The following is a 20,682-nucleotide window of genomic DNA, read 5'->3' as shown; positions in this document are numbered from 1 at the left end:
CAGCACAGAGTAACACTGACTTGCAGAAACTCAGTTTATAGTTTATTCTCTCTAAACATTAAACCTTCCATTGAAGCAACAGATCAAACAAATAACTCCTGTAGTGTTGCAAAATTCTCAAGTCATGTTTCGCGGTGAGTGACATTTCAGCAATGCAAATTAGGTAAGTGCACTTGTGTGTCCGAGCTCAACTCTCGCTGGGAGTGCAGCTCCCTTGAGAAGGGTGCGCGGTTTCGTTTGAAATTTCAGCTGTTTTCGTGGCACACAGTGGTGCAATACTATTCAGACACAATGGTCACCGCACATTGTATACACTGCGCTTGTTTGTTTAATATGGCCAAGCCTGGTGAGGGGTCCTCTAAGAGCCTCAAAGGTTACCTCTGTCAGCATTTTGACAGCAGCTAATACAAGACAGGGTATGGGTATATTAGCCTTGACAAAGGCTACAAGTAACACTATCTTATTTAACATGTACAAGCAACAATATATTAAAAAGGATATCAGTAAAACTTAAAATGACGCCACTTTTTCTACCATTATATAGTATTCATGCCCAACTTATGGTAGCCTACTGTATCAGGCAGGTATACAAGTGTTCTTCCTGTTTTATAAATACTTGAGACACTGCACGTCTAATTTAAGTCCACGTGATGGCACTGTGGTGAATGCCTATTTCTTTCACAAGGTGCAGCTAACTTTCAGAATTCCAAAATTTTCAGAAAAAACACGCCATACTTTTATTACAAACTTCCAACCAATTCCACCTCCCAGCAGTGCCCGTGCTTTAAAGCATAGCCATGCAAGCCACCTCCCCTCCCCCTCCCCCATACCACAGGCCAAGGCTCCGTAGACACACAAATGTTAGTCTTTGCTGCTGTATGTGCATGCAAGCCTCAGTCCCTGAACATGCCAAAGCGACATGATGCAAAACAACCAGGCATCCTCCTGTTATGATGACTATGTGCCATCCCAACCACCAATTCTACTTTAACAAGAAGAAATTCCACTGGCCCCAGCTACCAACCAAAGAGAGCTATGAAGAACACAATGCAAATGCTGAATCACACATTAATATACTTGTTATGAACACATAATGATAAGCACGCTACCACAAAAACCTGTGCTGTTGTCAAAAAACAGTGCGCTGTTGTCTCTACAGTTCAAACCTGAATCACTTGGGGCTATATCTACACTGCTTAGCAGTGAAATGCATAAGATGTATGCCCAAAGTTTTATTCTGGTCTACCAGACTTGTCTTTTGATCCTTGTTGCCACTTTCAACACTACACCACATTCAAAGGGGCAGTTGCAATTAGTGTTGTTGCAACTACACTTAAAAACAACAGATGCCATTCATCGATGCATGTTATGTAGTGAAAAGGTTTATTACCCTTGTTTGTATTTAACATGAAATCTATGCAGAAACCTATTTTTCTTCTACCCACACAAATGTTGCAGCACTAGCAACCTGTCAGGAGAACCTGCATGCGACTGTTTCAAGGAACCTCTATATGTCTTACTTCAGAGAGCAGTAGCTCTAGAATGTGTATCTAACATTCACTTTATACAACCAAGCTACATCTTCCCATTATTTCAGTGCTAGTGAGCCGATTGGTAGCAAGTTCACCCATCAAAACATAGTCGATTAGTTTAGCCACCTATATACACAATGAAATTTAGATACGGCAACCGAATGATTTTCTGGACATGCCTGATAATTCACACACTATCACAGCACCGCCACATTTTCCATTGAGTTTAATGTATAACAATGTCTGAAATTTTGAATGCTGAAACCTTTTGCTATCCGTTGTTTCAGAATTTATGCCATGACCACAGGTCCGAAAGAGCATTTTTCGATGTCACCTCCATTTTGGTTATCTGGAGCCTTGAACCAGTGCCTCCATCCATAGCCACTGTGGTCACTATAACCATTTGTGTTTGGCCACATGGTGTTTGGTGTGTGATCATTTTGTGCTGTTGTGCACTCCGAAAAGCTAGGCCTTGCTGCCTTGACAATGCTACCAAGCTTCCTGCTGTTCGGTGCATAATTTTCATTGAAAGCATTTGTTGCTGTCAACAATGGAGCAGACTCCACCTTTGTCATCCTAGCTGATGGCTTCAAAGCGTGGAAAGAAGAGCAAGGACCCAAGAAGAGTTTCACAATGCAGACTCAAAAGTCAGCATAACTGCAATACAGTGATGTTACACAGTCAAGCATATAGTATGTATTGCGGTGAAGCATACCAAGAGTAGAATGAGGAATGAGAAATGGTACACTCAACGTCCAATTTTTCTGACTCCTTAGGAGCTGTGAAAATGTCCGAAAAATAAATGCATGCCTTTTACTGCCCCCGAGGAGTCAAATCACCACAGAAACATCCAAAATCACTCTGAAGGCCTACCCTGCCGGTACACTTAGTAGGCATATCGGTGATCGTACTGTGACAGAAGACAGTAGGTGCACGTGTGTGTAATTAAGGAATACAGATAAATCTGGATGTAACAAACCTCTAGGTAACGAATTTTTGGACTTAAAAAATTTTTTCATTTCCCAATGCCACCCCCATAGAAGCTCATGTATTTCTGACCTCTGTGTAATGAAGGCATTACGGCACTTGACCTTGTTGTAATCAATTTTTGACACTCATTTGTTATCATGAACGGTAGCTCTACCCAAAATTTGAGTAAATAATGCATAACTTTTGTAATTGATAAATAAGGCAATCGGCCGATCACAAGAGGAACGCATGCGATCACAGCGAGCCAGGGCAATCAATCCAGTGTGCGGCGATAATGATGAAAGCCACTACACCTCCCCTAGCGCAGCTGTGTGACAAGCAGATTAGCCTCTGCATTTTTTGCTTATGCCTCGTGACATTGTCACTACCGTGCCTGCCTGTTTTAGTTCTTTTTTTTAAAGGCTTATGTGTGTTGGCGTGGCACGGTGGAAGAGATGGAGGGAAAAAAAGATGGGAGGCCCTGACGTCACATTTTTGAAGCTGTAAGTGCAGCCATATTGGGGTATCTCCTTTTGCACCTCCAATCAGCTCGCCGGAGCAGGTAGGCGCGAGCTTTGAATTTGCATTGCTACAAGTCACCAGAAATGTGTACTGTCGACACGCATAAGAACACAGCCTACAGAAACTTCTGTAACAGTTTTAGTGAAGCAGATGCGCTCCTGTACTTTGCCGTGGCACTTTGAAGACAACGAAGACATGCGCCATGATTACTAGAGTGTCTTTGCTGGCTGATACCCACGCTCATCTTCAAACACAACTTTAAAGCTTACACACCACACTCCACCAAAGTCAGCCTGTCTTGCGAACAGAATGTGCTAGGAGAAAGACATGGGCCGAAAAAACTTATCTAACCTTTCAGAGGCCGAGAGCAGCAGTGAGAGCTTCAGGAGCTCAGTTGCTATGGCAACATTCACATATGGGGTACCAGTCCCAGTGTTCCTTTGCGAAAACCAGCATATGACTTCCGCCGCACTTTCATCAACACGTCTGTGCTCGCTGGGGCCTCTCCTACGCAGTTGTGCGAATGTGAGAGCGCACGTGACGCGAGTGTTAACTTCAGCAAAGAAGTGCAAAAGTTTTGTCTTTTGGGGACAAGCTTTCAATTGTGCATATGGTTGCCAAGGGTGGGAAGCAGGAGGTTGCTTCCCAGTTCAACATCCCAGCCAGCACCCTGTCGACTATCTTGAATGAGAAAGAAAGCATCCACAGTGAAGTGGAGTCGGGCACAAGTTCAAAGAAGAAAAGGATGAAGTTGTCGACGTACACCGATATGAACAAAGCCCTGTTTACGTGGTTGTTGGACACACTGGCAAGGAATGTGCCCATAAGCGGCGTGATCTTGCAGCAATGCAACAATGACAATGCATTACTGTCTTAATTTTGTTTAAATTTTCTGTTGCAGTTTAAGATATTCGTATATTGTGTGCTCCCACCTTGATGTTACCTTGTTTACTTATTTCTGTGAACAATTAAATACATCTTTCTCTAACTGTCCCCCCCCCCCCCCCCCCTGCAATAATGCCTTCAAGGTAACGAAGGTATTCTGTCAATAAATAAATAAATAATAAATAAATAAATAAATCTCAGTAACGAAAGGATTACTGGCAGCTACTCCATTGTACTGGAAACAATATGCACTAGGTTTCCTTCGAGTAACGCAACTGCTCTTTTTTGAAGTCTTGGTGTATGATAGTTGGGGAACACTGTATAATTCACTCGGTAACCGAAATGAGGCCAAGCTGGATTCACTCGAAATCGGAATGAACAGCAGTCATACACAGCACCGCTTATACTTGGGCTCACAGAAAGAAAGAAAAGAAAAAGAGGCTGCAGTTTCGCAGGAAAGGCGAAGCAGTATTAGTGATAGCCAAGTGTACTGATGCTTGCAGGGACAACTCAGTCTAGCCAAAAAGTGGAATCTCCTCCGATATCTTATGGGCCCAGAAAAGAGTAAATCTGAGCAGAGGAAATACCTCAATAAGATCACTCACCAATACCAGGGCACAAACGATGATCTTCTGACAGAGCTCAGAACCCGGTACATAGGCACAAATGCACAAATCCCCCAGAAGCCATATGCAGGTCCGGAGAATCTTAACCTAGACGCACCCATTCTAGAGGCTGAAGTACGAGCAGTCTTGCTGAAACTTCGAACTAAACCTGCACCATGCCCCGTAGCGTAACAAATAAGACCCTCCAATATCTAGACGATGCATCTATCGCTGCCCTAACAGAGTACTTCAACTGCTTTTGGGAAACAGGTTCTATGTCCTCGCAATGGAAGCATGCACAAATAATATTCACACCTAAACATGGTAAGCGACTACAGCTCGAGAACTTACGCCCGATCTCTCTGACCTCGTTCGTAGGAAAACTCATGGAACACGTCATACTTAACCGCCTCCACAATTTTGTGGAGGACAACAACCTATTCCCGAACTCCATAATTGGCTTTTGTCAAAAACTTTCCACGCAAGACGTCATGGTTCAGCTTAAACATCAAGTTCTGGACCACATATCCAAGAATGGTACCCGGGCTGTCCTGGGCTTTGATCTTACAAAGGCCTTTGACAACGTAGCGCATCATGCTATACTGGAGACTCTGCAGTACCTAGGTGTAGGCCAGAGGACCTACAACTACATCAAAGATTTCCTCAACCACCGCACAGCGGAACTAAGAATAGAACAATCGGACAAGATCCCTCTTGGATGTCGTGGCACACCGCAGGGATCAGATTTGTCCCCCTTCCTCTTTAATTTAGCAATGATCCGATTACTGGAACAACTTAATCAGATTCCAGATCTACACCACAGTCTGTATGCCGACGACATCACCCTGTGGGTGGTTAAAGGTAGTGATGGAGATATAGAAACAAAGCTACAACAAGCTGTAGACACGGTTGAAAAGTATGTGACTAACGAAGGCCTCACCTGCTCCCCGCAAAAATCAGAACTCTTCCTACTCAGAGCCCCTACAAACTGCAATTCTGACACTGCACCACCCCCAGAAATCACTATGCGAGCCGGAGAAGGCGCGATCCCGGTGGTGACCACCATCCGTGTACTCTGCCTCTTCATGCAAGCTCACGGGCGCAACGGCAACACAATAAACTAGAAGCATGCATTCAACAGACGATGTGACTCATCTCAGGAATTTCCAACCGACACTCTGGCACGAAAGAAGCCAACCTCATAAGGTTGGTACAAGCCTTCGTGCTCAAAGGCATCACCTACATCACCCAGTACCTCTGCCTCAATGCGGCTGAGAGAGAGAAAATAGAGGGAATTATCCGGAGGGCCTATAAACAGGCTTTTGGGCTACCCATAAGAACGGTCAACGCTAAATTGCTAGCCCTAGGCGTGCACATCACCCTCAAGGAACACGACTTCAGACAAACACCGGATCTGTTCTGGTCGTGCCCAGCGAAAAATCACACAAATCACGAAATAAGTAATACTGAGCAGTGGGAGGCCGTATTGCTCAGCTCCAACCCTGACCTGCAGGCCAAAGTCATCAAAAGAGCTGAAGAAGTCACCCAGGTCCAGGGGCTCGTGGCTGCCTAACAATAAGGTCATCCGTCTATACCTTCTTTTCAAATAAAGCCTTTACTCACTGACTCACTTCTAACATAATGACAGTGATGTCACAAGGCTTTGATCGGTCACTTGGCTCCAAAAGTTTACTGCCCAAACCAAAAAATTTTGGTCCATGTGTGTAGCCCAGAGCTCTCTAATTGCTCACGAGTGTGTCACGAGTTCAAAAAGAGAATTACCCATACAGCTTCACTGTGTACATACCTTTCGCAGTACTGTTATGCTGCCACCATACCATGCAGAAAAGCTAGCATTGCAGTTTGGAAAGAGTTCCTTGACACAAGGCCTGCAGTGCAGCACGTTTTAAAGGGATAGTGAATAAAAAATTTGTCGCCGAGATTTCTGTCTCCAGTGATAGCTGTCGCACCGAGAGCGACCAAAACAACACTCTTTCGGAGGAGAAGTGAGCGAGAAGTAATTATTTTAGTGAATATTTCTCAAATCACAGCACCTACCGGCCTCCTCCAAAATCTCCGGCGAAACCGGATAGCACGTCACGCTTACCCACCTCAAGGGGCAAGTTGACGTTTGCAGCAACGCGCTTTCTTTGTTCGACCGTCCTATTCGCACCGCTTCCTCGTGTGAGCTGTTCGAAAACCTCGTCTTTCATCTCGTGGATTTGTGGTTTGATGTGTGGAGCAGTCGTGCCAACGCCGCAGAATACCGAGGGTCTGCTGTGCACATGTGAAAACGGCAGGAAGCGGTATTCCTTTTCTCGCGTACCTCTCATGAATGCTTCTCGAGTGACGCGGTGGCCGCTTATGGAGCGTCAAAAATAAAGCCATCCGCTCAAAAGTAACCCGAATAATGACTATATACTATAGCAATCGTGTCTTAGGAATGCAATTGTGGGGCTTTCTCTATATTCTTCGATTTTTATTTGTATCCCTTTAAAGCACTGGCATCCCCTTTGCAAGCTTTTAACTCATTTAAGCATTAAAAAGAAAACTGTGCTCATCTTTTCTTGAAACAAACTTGATCAATTTCTTGCACACATCGGGAGCCAGAAATTACTTGTGAAAACTTTTACCATATCCTTTGCCTTTCATTATGGCACACAGCAGTAAATCCTAATGTGATCTCTGACAGGCTATCTGTAATCAACTTAAAGAAGCTAGTTTATCCCATTAATCTTTCAAAACAATTTTTTCAGCCTCTTATGGAGGCTAGGGAGGGGAAGTTATGGCAGCTAGCATTGCAACTGCCACCTGTGCTCGTTGTTTACCTTTCTTGCCCTGCTCCTCTTCCTCTAGTCTCACTATTCAAACGGAAAACCTTCGCAAGTTTAGTTTTTGTTTTATATTTGTGAATTTATTTGAATTTATACAAACACATTGTGCCTGCCAAAATGGCAGCACAACTGATGACACAGATTGTGAAAGCAGATTACAGAGAACAGGTTATAACTAGTGCCACTCTGCAGAACAGTTGAACTGGAGCAGGCGCACTGGTTAAGGTACATCTGTAAATGTGTGGAGTTCAGTAGGTTGTGAATTAGTTTACTGTATGTCTTCCCGTTTTTAATGTTTGCTCTATAAGCATGAAAGGACCAGCTGCGAGGACATACCAAGTTCATCTCGATGCAGCATATAAAAGGAAAGTGATCATGTGTGTGGAGATGGACAGTAATTGGGCCGCATCATGGGTGTTGGGAGTTTTATGTGGGACTTGTGCGAACAAAATTAGGGACGCCCACTATCCTCCACACGCGCAGAATGCGAAAGGGGGTAAGAAAAAAGGTAATTTGCACCACTGTTCTGGCCCTTCATTCTTATAGTGATTTCACAAATTTTGATGGCACCCACTCAAGCCTAGTTAATATTGCATGAAAACTGGCCTATCTTGAACAGTTACAACTGACTGCTCTACATCCTCGCCTATGCATAACAAGACAGCTAGCTGCTTGTGATTCACCTTCTCTTCATAAAAATGTGCTAGCATTTATAGGCCATTCACTTGCCTAACCAATCCAGTTACTGCACCAATTTCTGTCGGTAGAGAACTTTATGTGTGCTTGCCAGTCTCTCAATAATTAGCTGTCAATTATACATGCTCTACCTTGTAGAAAACCAGTATGTTTAACAGCCAGAGTTACGGAATGTATTTTTTCTTCACTTTTGCAGTTTAAAAAATTACACAATTTTCCAGGCAAACTAATAACCTGGCTTCAGTCAACACTACAGAATTATGTGCACATAGAAATCTGGCAGCTGTAGGCCTTCTGTCATGGTTACACGTTTCCCATAATGGCTACATAATGGAAGATAACTATGCACAGACAACCGAAAGAAAAAAAAAATGTTTATGCCTCCTATAACATGTGGCTGATGACAGTATAACAGTAGCTGATGAAGCTACTGCTCTCAAGCTAACACCTTTGCAGCACTCCAGTGTGTACTAGCTACCATGAGCTGCCATACAATGCAGATCTTTACCTGGGGTCTGCCCAGCCCAAGCTAGTTTTGTTGTACAGCACCAGACATTGCATGGCGTATGCATAATAGGGATTCAATTGGCCATTTTTGATCCCATATAACTCTTCATTTCTGGTGCGACTTGAACTACACCAGGGCCATACTCATCCTAATTGAGGACAGCAGGAAACTCACCTCAAGTTGTCGGGCAGCCTCCTCTGTCTTACTGAGCAGGATCAACTTCTGCCGTAGGTTCCGGTAATAGATTTCACTCATCATTTCAGCCCGTTTCTTGGCTGCCTCTGAGCGGGCCTGCATGTTCACAGAACATATGCAAGTTTGCTTTTAACTGCATCATGCTACAATAGTGCCAAAACTCGTACTCAAAACAGTGTTTTCCTTATAAAAGAACTGCCAAAACCCACAGTGCCAAATTTCACACAAGTTAAGCACTACCACTTTAGCTCCTCTTTCTATTATGACAAAATGAGCATCGCCAAGTGCACACCATAGACCCAGATGCTTCATAATGTGGACCACCCGGACTCTGAGACAGTTATGCTGAAATGCCAGTTATACTTGCGGGCAACTTTTCTTGGCTATGCAGCGAACACTACGGGACTGAAGAGCACTTGTGGCACCACTACTGAAAAGAAGAGCCGCAATTTTGTTCATGTTTTTTTAGTGGTAAAGAGAACATTACTGTGAAACTATATGCAACATTCACTGCTTTGCTACTCAAATTTTATTGTATTACTTAGTTTCAGGTGAAACTGTCATACATATTACACATTTCTCAAAGGTTAAATGGCACCCTCGTCTTCTGGTGAATGCTCGTCACCTGCTGTCCCACCTGTTAGCTTTCCTGGGAGATTGATGACCAATTTCAGCAATGAATGGCTGTTAAGACATACAAAACAAGCATGTGCAACATCTACACACAAACCAGGTGAACCCATTCGGGAATCACAACTCTCGGCATGTGCAAACGATTGAGTGAGCTGACTTATGCTGCGCTGGTTCTAGCGGTGCTGCAGTCGATTGTGCGTTCCCATTGATGCTGTGATCACACAAACGATTTGGGGCTTTGATGCAGGCTGCCGCTGCTCACTTTTCACTTGATACATGAGATATCTATGAACAGTGATTATCATTCACGCTCAGTTAACTGTGTCCGTCTTTTCTAAAGTAAAGGTGCTAGGTGCTATGCAAGACGGGTGAAATTGAAACTAAAAACCAGCGCCAAACTTTCCTGAACTACTTTGTGTAGGAATACATGTGCAGAAGCTTCGCCTCCATATCTTTCAGTTCATAGCCAAGAAAAGCTGTCTGCGAGTATAGCATTCAGTAAAATTATAATTGTTAGAGTTAAAACCACTACTCAGTTATGTCAGCCATGCACATACGTATGGGCAAGTCATTCAATATTTTTCCCCTTTCTTCCTTCAGATTCCCTGAAAAGGGTGGAGGGAGCCTCCAGGCATATGAAAGTTTAGCCTGGCAATGTTGGATGCATCTCATTCTCCAAAAGAAAGAAGAAAAGCCAGCCACTCACGATAACCATGAGGCACTGCTTGGAAGGGATGTACCGAACCACAGCCGCCCCAATGGCCTTCTTGAACTCCTTGTGGGCCGAGTCATCCTTGGAACTGCCACAGCCACAGAAAGAAACGCGGCCAAAGGCCATGCCGGTCACGCCGACTGACTCAAAAACCAGCAGTCCCCCCCTCAAGTTGGCCAAGACACTCACTATTCACGTAGGTCGTCGGGCACGTCCAACTCAAACTTGCTGAATGTGTTCTTGGTGATTGGCGGGCTGCAAAGGAAAGCCAAACGTTTGACACTGTATCCTTGATGAGAGCCAAGAGTGTAAGAGCTGAGTGTGTAGGAATTTGTTCACAAATACAGTATTACACTAGTACAGCCGTACCTCGGTAATGAAGACAGAATAACAAATTACCACAAGTAACAAAGTAAATATAAAATGTTTTTCACCAGTGCCAGCATGTAATGAATTATGTGCTTAAAACAAATAACTGGATATGCCAGTTGCGTAGACAGTGCGGCACGGCTTGCACGCATCAAAACGCAGCGCGTTCCCGGTGAACAGTTCCTCTCTGCTATCGCGCGCTTATTTTGCGTATCGCTGTCATCTCCTCATTATGACAGACGCAAAAAGCATCCCCCGTTGGCCCCCTCTAACCACAGATGTTTTTCTCATTAATGCTGAAGTCCCGCCTGGCTTGAATGTTTAATGATACCTCTACAGCTAGCAGAACTTTTCGTCTGAAGGCGGCACTATAGTGACATCGCCTGTTTAGTGCCATTACGATAACGCCATGCTATGGGCCACGCCGCATGCCGACACGACACAGGTAAAAATAGCGACGTCGCTCATGTACTTCAGTTGGCTATTGGCATGGCTAATAGCGGCTGCGATACTGACTTTTCTAGATGATGCCGGCTATTTTAATGAAATAGAAATATTCTAGTTCACTATACTAGCTATGCGCCCTATTTATCATCTTAAATTACAATTCGGTTAAAATCCTCGAATCTAAGTCGACCTTAGAGTTTGACATATGATATGAAAAAAAAAAAAAAAAAAAGGGAACTATCGGCCTAGATTTGAATAAGTACGGTAGTAAAAACCGGCAAACAAAGCAAAGCCAGATGTGCATCAGTCTTGTTATATTGCTTTCTTTCCATTTTAACAGTAAATGTGAAACTAATTTCTGAACCAACTTGGTCCTAGTGTTCTTCCAAAGGATTTTACCTTACCTCTGCTACTACCCTCACAGTACAGGTCAGGAGATGGAATGCAAAATGACTAACACACTACACTATGAGGGTACTGTAAAGTTTGTCATGGCTTGTTGGTGGACCAGTTGGTTTTGACTCACAGTGAATGGCCAACAGAGCTGAGAACAAAGGACAACATTTGACAAAAGAAAACTATTATCTCTTTCTTGTCCAATCATGTCAATATTTAGCGCTTTTGGCCAGGCACCATAAACCCCTTTATACAAAAGAGCCAGGCTACGGTTGTGGGCACGCGTGGTGTTGCCAGTACTTATCACCTTCGAATACTAATCACCCTTTAATTCACACAAACTGTTTGCATACACTATTTCTGAAGCAACATGCATAACTAAATGAAGTGAGGAGACAGATGGATATTCATCTCAAGTAATGTTCTATGAAAAATTTAAACCAGCTGACCATTGATACTAGTGTCATGGCCAATCGTGTGAGCCTCAAAAAGAAAATTTGTCACATGTGCATTTGCTGAAAATTAAACTTTAAACATCTTCCTAATAAGAGGCAGCTTTAAGAAAGTATATAATACAATGAACAAGCAATGGCATGCTAGAAAAATAATGTAGTATAGACCACATACATGAGTCACTAGAAAAGTAAGCGTCCTGTTGTTACTATAAATGGTGCCACAGAAAAACAAAAACATCACCTCAATTTTTTTTTTGCAGGGAGAATTTACATGAAAGTACTCCAGGGCACTTGATGACTTTGCAACCATTATACATGTGTGACTGCAGCAACTAACTCACTCAAAATGTAGCCCTATACAATGCCATTAAATTTTTATAAAGTCACTATGCTAGCTATGGAAATGCTGCTTGCACAGGCAATTTTATGTGCTTAGGCGGACATAGGTTTCACAAGTGAGAAGAGTCAGCAAATAAATAATTAACAAAGACGTGTGAGCTTTTCAAGTTTTGTGATTATGGTATACGTTCATACCAGAAACTTGGAAGACAATCGAAAGTGAATTCACTTTGTTTGACATTTATAAAGCATTCGCGTTCGAGATATTTGTCATCAAATTTAGGACTCAGTAGGCTCATTACTCATTCATAGACGGGAATCTCGACAACGATCGACCCCCCCCTGTGATGTGATGCAGCCAATTGCGGAAGAAAGGGGAAGCTAATCTTGTTTTTGCCAAACAAGGGCAATGGTGCAGCTGGTTATCAGCTACACCCAGATTCTACACTAGTGAGCTATATGTAATGAGCTATCACATGGGGGGCTTGTTTTCGTGCTGAGATCAGGGTGTCTACCAAGTTGACATATCGAATTTTCCTGAGTTTGCAACGCCCTCCCCGAGTGCCTTTACAAAATTCCCCAATTCCCCGAGTTAGGCTGACACCATGCCGCCAGATGCTGTACTAGCAAGCATGTTAAAAAAGAAAAAAGACAACTTAATCCAGTTTGACTAGCAAGGCGTAGCGTTTATTTTATTCCAAAAGAAAACAGAAGGGAGGGGTGAGTAAAATGCACAGCAAATAAAACATCTTCGAAAAAATTGTAACACCCATTGCAAATCGAGTCGAACATTCTCAAACACGAAAAAGGAGATGCATACAGAAGCAAATGCCGTATTTACTCGCATAATGATCGCACCCCTGAATTTTGTCGTCAAAATGCGATTTTTTAAAATGTCCTGTGTAATGATCGCACACTAAACTTGCCGCAGCGATATGTCGTGTGCCAAGTCTAGCTAATAATGATCGCGCTTACCATCTGTCGAATGCTGCGCGAACGACTCTTTAAGACAAACCAAGCAATCTGCATGTACCAAACATTCTTAAGCAGATGCCCCATTTCATTCCCCTCATCATTTTTTCGCACTTCCATGACAAAAAGAAAGCTACAACCAAACTTGCCTTTATAATGTCTAGGCTTTATAATGGTTGTGGTCAACAACAACAACAACAACAAAGGCGTCTTTCGATTCTTTTCTGCACTCGTGGGCACGCAACAAACCGCGAGCGGCAACGATAGTACCCACGTTTACACTGATACGTTAGAAGTGTACCCTATTCATATGCCGACACTTGTAACAGATTCGCCCACGCTTAGTGGAAACGTGCCGTATTAGGATAGTAGTGAAGACAAATGCCGCAGTTTCCGCAGCATGCCCGTCATGTGTTTCTATGTCACTGGCAGCTAAGCGCGCCCATCTGTTTCTGTCCCCTCAAAGTGGACATGGCTATGTTATTGCCACAAACTTGCCGATATTATCGATATTATTCATTACCGATACGGAAGAAACTGTTTTAATGCACGTAATGTACTCACGAGAAGAAAGAAAATTGCGTTTGGCGCGTTCAGCTTGCTCCGACGGCCACCATTTTTGTTTTGGTGTCTCGCACTACCATATTTACTCGCGTAATGATTGCACCCCTGAATTTTGTCGTCAAAATTCGCTCTTTATTTCCTGTGTAATGATCACACCCCAAACTTGCCGCAGCGATGTCGTGTGCGAAGTCTAGCTAATAATGATTGTGCTATCTGTCGAATGCTACGCAAACGACTCTACAAGACAAACCAAGCGGTCTGCAAGAACCAACCATTCTCAAGCAGATGCCCCATTTCATTCCTTTCATCACTTTCCGCACTTCCATGACAAAAAAAAAAAAAAAAAAAAAAAAAGAGAAGAAAGAAAGAAGGCTACAACCAAACTCGCCTTTAATATGTGTAGGCTTTATAATGGCTATGGTCAACAACAACAAAAAAGGCGTCTTTCGATTCTTCTTGTCTGCACTTGTGGGCACGCAACAAATCACGAGCGGCAATGATGGCAGCCACGTTTACACTGATACGTTAGAAGTGTACCCTATACATACGCCGACGCTTGTAACACGGCCAAGATATTCGCCCACCCTTAGCGGAAGTGTGCCGCATTAGGATAGTAAAGACAAATGCCGCAGTTTCCGCAGCATGCCTGCCATGTGTTCCTATGTCACTGGCAGCTAAGCGCGTCCGTCTGTTTCTGTCCCCTCAAAGTGGACATGGTTACGTTATTGCTGCAAACTTGCCGATATTAACGATAATATTCATTGCAGATACGGAAGAAACTGTTTCAATACACGTAACATACTCATGAGAAGAAGAAAAATCGCGTTCGGATCACTCGGCTTGCTCCGCCGGCCGCCATCTTTGTTTTGGCGTGCCGCACTACATACAGGGGCAGCTGCCTATTTGTTGACCTGTTGTCCTCCCGCAGCAAATGCGAGATGAATTTTTTTTTTTTGCGGCAAATTTAACCTGCGTTATGATTACGCCTTTCAATTTGCGTAAATTTTTTTTAGAAAGAAGTGCGATCATTATGCGAGTAAATACGGTATTTTTGAATACGAGCTATTTCTACCAACTGATAGCAAGCTCATTGGTATGGGGCCCAAACATTGTCACAAGCGAGATTCTCTCGCAACAGCTGGTAAGTCAGCCAACACTGTTTTCTGAGCTCAAGCTCCTTCAAAGCTGCAGCAGCACGCTTTTCTATTTCATTCCTTAATGTGTAGGTCCTTTCTGTTCTCATCCTCCTTCCACCGCATGTTCACCCCACAGACCGTTTGAAGCGTCCTCTTGGTCAGCTGTTATTTCAACGCCTGATTTTTTGGACTCCCTAGGGGCCGGCAAAATGTCGGAAAAATTGGGCATCAGGGTAAAGACATGAATTCGTTTTTTCCAAACTGCCCGATTTTTCTGATGTTTTCTCGGACCCTAGGGAGTCCGAAAAATCAGGCAATTAAAAAAAAAAAAAAAAAAAAAAAAAAAAAAAAAAACATGAATGCGTCTTTTACTGCCCTTCAAGGCTCAAACTGCCACAGGCACATTCAAAAAAGCTCTGAAGGCCTAGGCCCAGTATCAGAATATGCTTATTAGGCATATCGGTGCTCGTACTGCGACAAGAGATGGCGAGTGCGCCCATGTATGATTAACCCTTTGAAGGTTTTCGCCGTACATGTACGGCGGCGGTTTTCTGTCCCGCAAGGTCTTCGCCGTACGGGTACGGTTCCGACCCTCCGTTTGAAATTTCGCGCCATAATGACGATGAGCGCTCATCGGGAGGCCTCTTAGCACTTACAAGATGCGTTTGAAATTGGTGCTACCTTCTTGGGGAGGTAAACAGAGCTGATTGCTAGCTTCAGCGCGTCGCTCAGACTGCGGCAACGCCCCTTTGGCGGTTTCGGTTTCGCCGCGTGATCGCAACGGAGGCGCGCGAAACGTCATTTTTTTCTTTGTCGGCACTCTCTTGCAGGGCGGTGGAAGTTGATTTTTATCTTGATTGGCGCTGCTCTTAGCTTGCTTATAGCGGCGTTCGCGAGGTATTCCCGCTCTCAGTGGCAACGCGCTTTCGCGGTTTCGCTTCCGCCGCGTGATCGCAACGGAGGCGCGCGAAACGTTGTTTTTCTCTTTGTCGGCACGCTCTCGCAGGGACGGCGGAAGTTGATTTCTATCTTGATTGGCACTTCTCTTAGCTTGGTTATCACCACTTGCTTATCAGCGCCGTTCGCGAGGTATTCTCGCTCTCCGCGGCAACGCGCTTACGCAAGAGGGTGCCTCAGACCTCTGCCCAAGGCAGCCGCACGCAGAGATGGTATGTATGCGCCAACACAACTCCTCGCTTCAAGAGGACAGACACGCATTTTAGGTGTGCAGACTGCGATAAGGCGTTGTGCGTAGACCCGTGTTACAAGGAGTACCACGCTCGGAAATACTATTGAACATTTTGCAATTCTGAGTGATGCCGACACCAAAATACTGTTCCTAATTATTTTGACTATTTATTTCCGACTTAATACATTTTGGACATTCAAGATCCGCAAAAAAATAATTTGACCACCTGGGAAAGTTTTTTTCAAAATAATTCGACCCTCAAAGGGTTAAGGAATACATACTGCGTCCCGTTGACAATTGACCCTTCCCAAATTTGTTATGCTTCACTGCAATACTATCACATATGCTTCACAGCGTAACTTAGGTGTATTGAGGCGAAGCTGGCATTCGGAAACCGGCATTATGCAACACACCAATGGCGAGTACCACAAAGGCAGAGTCGGTGCCGTTCCTGACAGCGCCGAATTATTTCAATGAAAAAGAACACTGCATTCAACGGTGAGAAGCTTAATAACGAACGTTGAAGGAGCTAGGCCTAGCGCATACGCACACAGTAAGCTGATACGGTTTATGTGGATACAAAGTGCATTATGTTCAATGGTTGCCGAGTCGAGAATTGGACAATACTATTTTTAAAACGAAACTACTGTTTAAGTGGGTACGGTTTAACGAGGTTTTACTGTACCGTGGACTGTTTTCAGGACATCTGTACTGCAAGTTGCATATGAACGTGCCCAGTCATATCTCTTAAAGGGCCCCTCATCATCACCAGGCCTGGCGGCACTAAAGTATATCTCTTCTATTAATGAGCCGATTAGAAAAATTTTTGCGGCAGAACGCTCCCTAGAGGACACGTAACAACTTCCAGTATATAACCAAAATTTGCTATGGGGCCTGGTGAGGGGCGCTTTAAATTAAGTCGTTCAAATGGCCGGCCATCATACCTCGGCAATGACTCAACAAGCCAAACTCTGCAGGACTGATAAGGGTATGAGAGCTCATTCCCACTCGTGCAAAACCCTGCATGCATGAATGAAATGCGTTCAGCACAGCCTATGAGCCTATAAATTGCACCACGACCAGTTTTGCAGTGGTTTGGTTTATGCAAAAGTCCGTCAAGTGGACGTCGGGGTTAGATTTGTTCTGGCCACTCAAGTAGTCCTAAAATGCTGGTCGCAGGAACCCGTGGTGTACAAGAACAAAGACGGCTGTTCCGATGGCCGTCCCCAGTTCAACACCTCATGATTAGAGCCAGTCGGTGAAATGACCGTGTGTCATCCATGCATTCTTGTGAAACACGCATCGGCCCAGGAGGCCTTTTGCATTCATAAAGCAGCGCAGCTATCTGCTTGAAATAAACAGGCACATTTCAGTGAGTCATCTATATTCATCACGAGCAACATTGAAACCCACACCCTGCTCTGCCCATACAAGGTGTCTACCAAGTTGACATTTCCAAATTCCCAGAGTTTTCCAGGTTTTCTCTAAGAACCTTTGCTAAATTACCTGAATAAGCTAGAACTTTGCGATGCTGTCCCTATCTAGTAAGCATGTTGAAACAAAAAATGACAATCCAGTTTGAATAGTAAGAGTAATATCTATTTTATTTTAAAAAGAAAACAAAGAAGGAGTTAGTAAAATGCAGAGCAAAAAAAAAAAAATGATAAAGCCCATTCTAAATTGAGTAGAACATTTTCAAATACAAATGAAAAGAAGATGCATACGAGTAAATATTTTTGAATATGAGCCATTTCTAGCAATTGATAGCAAGCTCATCGGTATGGCATTAGCACAACTAAGATTCTCTCTCAGCAGCTGGGAAGTCAACCTCAGCTGTCCTGACATGCTCTCAGCCCGTACACAAAATTATGACAGAAAATTCCATACCTACTCTTGAATCACGCCGAAAGCTGCTAAGGCTTGAATTCATTTCCCTTCTTCTCAACAACAGGCTTGAAATTAAACCATCGACTTATATAACGCCTGCAATAACACGGCACACAAGACAGCACCATCCAGACTCACTAACACCCTATTATGCTAGAATTGACGTTTAAATTTTCTTTTTTTTTTTTCCCCAGAACAGTATCAGACTGGAACGACAGTTTACAGACACAGTGCGAATAAAAATTGTATAAATTTGTATTTGCTTGTTCTCTTTTGTTTGTATGCATTCTATTGCCCCTCTGCTTGGACCGAAAGGTCTGCAGTATGTACTAAATAAAAATTAATAAAAATAAAGAACATCTGTGTTGGATTTCACTGCTTTAAAGAGTTTGTTTTGGTTTGGATGAGGGACACCTGCATCTCGGCGTTAGCCAACACCTTGCTTTTTGAGCTCAAGCTCCTTCAAAGAGGCGGCGGCACGCCTCCTTTCCCGTTAATTCCTCAGTGCGTCGGTCCTTTCTGTTCTAATCTTCCTTCTGCCACGCGTCCACCCCATGGATCATCCTCTTGGTCAGTTGTACAGACAACGCCAGATTTTTTGGACTCCCTAGGGGCCGCAAAAACAACCAAAAAATCGGGCAGTCCGAAAAAAATGAATGCATGTCTTTAACTGCCCCTAAGGGCTACAATTGCCACAGGCATGTCTACACTTATTAGGCATATCGGTGCTCGTACTGTGACAGGAGACAGAGGTGCAAGCATGTATAATTAAGGAATACATACTGTGTCCAGTGACAATTGCCCCTTCCAATGCTTGTTACGCTGCTGCACGAAGGCGAAGCTAACTTTCGGAGCCTGGCATTACACAACGCGCTGTGCTCTGCGAGCTTCGAAGCCAATCGCAAGGATTACAAAGGCGGAGTCGGTGCCATTGCTGACAGCGGCGAATTCTTTCAATGAAAAACATGGCGCCGCACGGCAAGAAGCTTAATAGCGAATGTATAAGCAGCTAGGCCTAACGTTTCCGTAGTGGTGGCTGCGGCTGCCAGCGGATCTGCGTGCTAGAGTGCTGGTTCGAGGCAGCGAGATAATCAAAATGGCAGCGGTGGTGGCTCTGATTAATGCCCTTTCAGACCTGCAGTCAGGGCAATATACATTGACTATATGGAGTGCGTGGTGGTGCCGCAAAGCTGTGCGAATTATCGGGCATATCTGAAAAATCGGTCGTTAACTACTCCGGCAATACCTCGTGCCGATGACACGACGTCAATGACGATTCGTTGCGATTCCTGTCACTGGAGCCAGCATTAACACGACTTTCATTCCCTTTCAATAAAGTTACAGCTAATTTCGCCTGATAGAAGCACAAATTTCCTGAGTTTTCCCTGAGTATTTCCAGACTATTCAAATTCCATGAGAATTCTCGATTTTCCCGGTTGGTAGACACCCTGCTATACTACTCTTCAGATTGCATGTCTTACTTGACAGAATCTGCCAAGATATTTTCAACAACACGAGAAGCAATTGCACCCTAATTAGGCGAAGCAGACTAACAGGCTCACGACACGACGCAGCGTTCAATACAGAACCCTGTTCACATGTTTTTCAAGGGACTGTGGGAAAAAGATTTAGCACCTGGGAATACATTTGTCAGGAAGGTCCCAAATTGCCAGAGCAATGTCAGAAAAAGCTAAGTGTGTGCGTACAATTAATCGTTAAACTCTGTAATTACTGAAGAAATGGTAGAAAATGTTGTTGCAGGAGGTTTGCACTTTATTTCTTCCTCCCTCCACCTGAAATTTCTCTGTAGCAGGGATACCTGACAAAAAACAATTTGAACACTGGCCTGCCTCCCTCCGCTACCTCAGTCAAATAATTGCCCCCCATAAAGAACAAAATTACCGCTCACTGGCTACAGGCATTCAATTCGCCAGGCTTTTCTTCCTCTTAGTATGCAGTCACGGTTTATATCCTCCGGCGGAAGACGTGCACGAATACCCTTTCTACTGCAAAAGATCCTAATGTCTATTCTCTACCGAAAAACAAGTCACTTTTTCTGGTCTTTTAAGTTTCTACAACCATTGAGTGCCCCAAATATCGAATGTTGCGAATTCACAACATACCGTAGCCTAAGCGACAATGCAAAAATTGACTGCATTCTCAAGCTCACTGTACACCCCCGTTGTAATCTCTAGGATATAAACCATGCAGTCAAATCTTGTTACCCCACATTAATGAATTTTTCAAATTTACAAATATTTTACAAATCCCTGCCTGATTGCCTAATTTTCAAAATCTTACGAACCCAACATTAATGAATTTCTCAAATTTACAAGTATTTTAAGTATCCCCGCCTGATTGCCTATATTTTCAAAATCTTACGAACTTAACATTAATGAATTTCTCAAATTTACGAGTATTTTAAGTATCCCCGCCTGATTGCCTATATTTTCAACGTAAAAACATTTAAGAACTACAAATTTCAATAGAGCGCATATTTCAGGATAACGCACATAGTTTATATTCTCCTTTACAACCGAGGAACATCAGTATTACGATTTCGGCTAATAGTAACAGTGCCGCAACTCTTGCATGAAACAGAAGCAGCAAGTGCAATAGCTATCATCATCACAATGTTCCAGTAGCTATCATCATCGCCATGTCGAGTGCCAACTGCTTCACCACACACTTCACGACAAAGGCTTGGCGATGTTCGTGCGAGATCCAACGATGAATGCAGTTAGAGACGGCATCAAGAAGCGAAAGCAGTTTTCGCTGCAGAACAAGTTGGACATATTGCACGAAATCGGTTCAGGGAAAAAGCAAATTGACGTGTG

The 20,682-nt window shown here is 43.7% G+C and overlaps 1 protein-coding gene across 7 annotated transcripts in view; it reads right to left on the bottom strand.

Moving 5' to 3' along the window:
* Fmr1 (synaptic functional regulator FMR1) overlaps positions 1 to 20,682 on the bottom strand; it is a 60,986-nt gene that overhangs the window by 32,092 nt on the left and 8,212 nt on the right. For 4 of the 7 annotated variants that reach the window (XM_050189656.3, XM_050189659.3, XM_050189663.3 and 1 more), the window contains exons 4-6: positions 10,281 to 10,346; positions 10,086 to 10,188; positions 8,726 to 8,842 (exon numbers count right to left, since the gene is read on the bottom strand). In XM_050189656.3, the coding sequence (XP_050045613.3) occupies positions 8,726 to 8,842; positions 10,086 to 10,188; positions 10,281 to 10,346 (286 nt within the window). The remainder of the gene's footprint in view (positions 1 to 8,725; positions 8,843 to 10,085; positions 10,189 to 10,280; positions 10,347 to 20,682) is intronic. The other 3 variants (XM_050189658.3, XM_050189662.3, XM_050189664.3) reach the window with 1 other exon arrangement.

The sequence above is a fragment of the Dermacentor andersoni genome, chromosome 2 (genome assembly GCF_023375885.2).
Source record: "Dermacentor andersoni chromosome 2, qqDerAnde1_hic_scaffold, whole genome shotgun sequence".
NCBI classification, from domain to species: Eukaryota; Metazoa; Arthropoda; class Arachnida; order Ixodida; family Ixodidae; genus Dermacentor; species Dermacentor andersoni.
The sequence above is the reverse complement of the archived record's forward strand: the minus strand, read 5'-3'. Positions and strand labels throughout refer to the sequence as shown.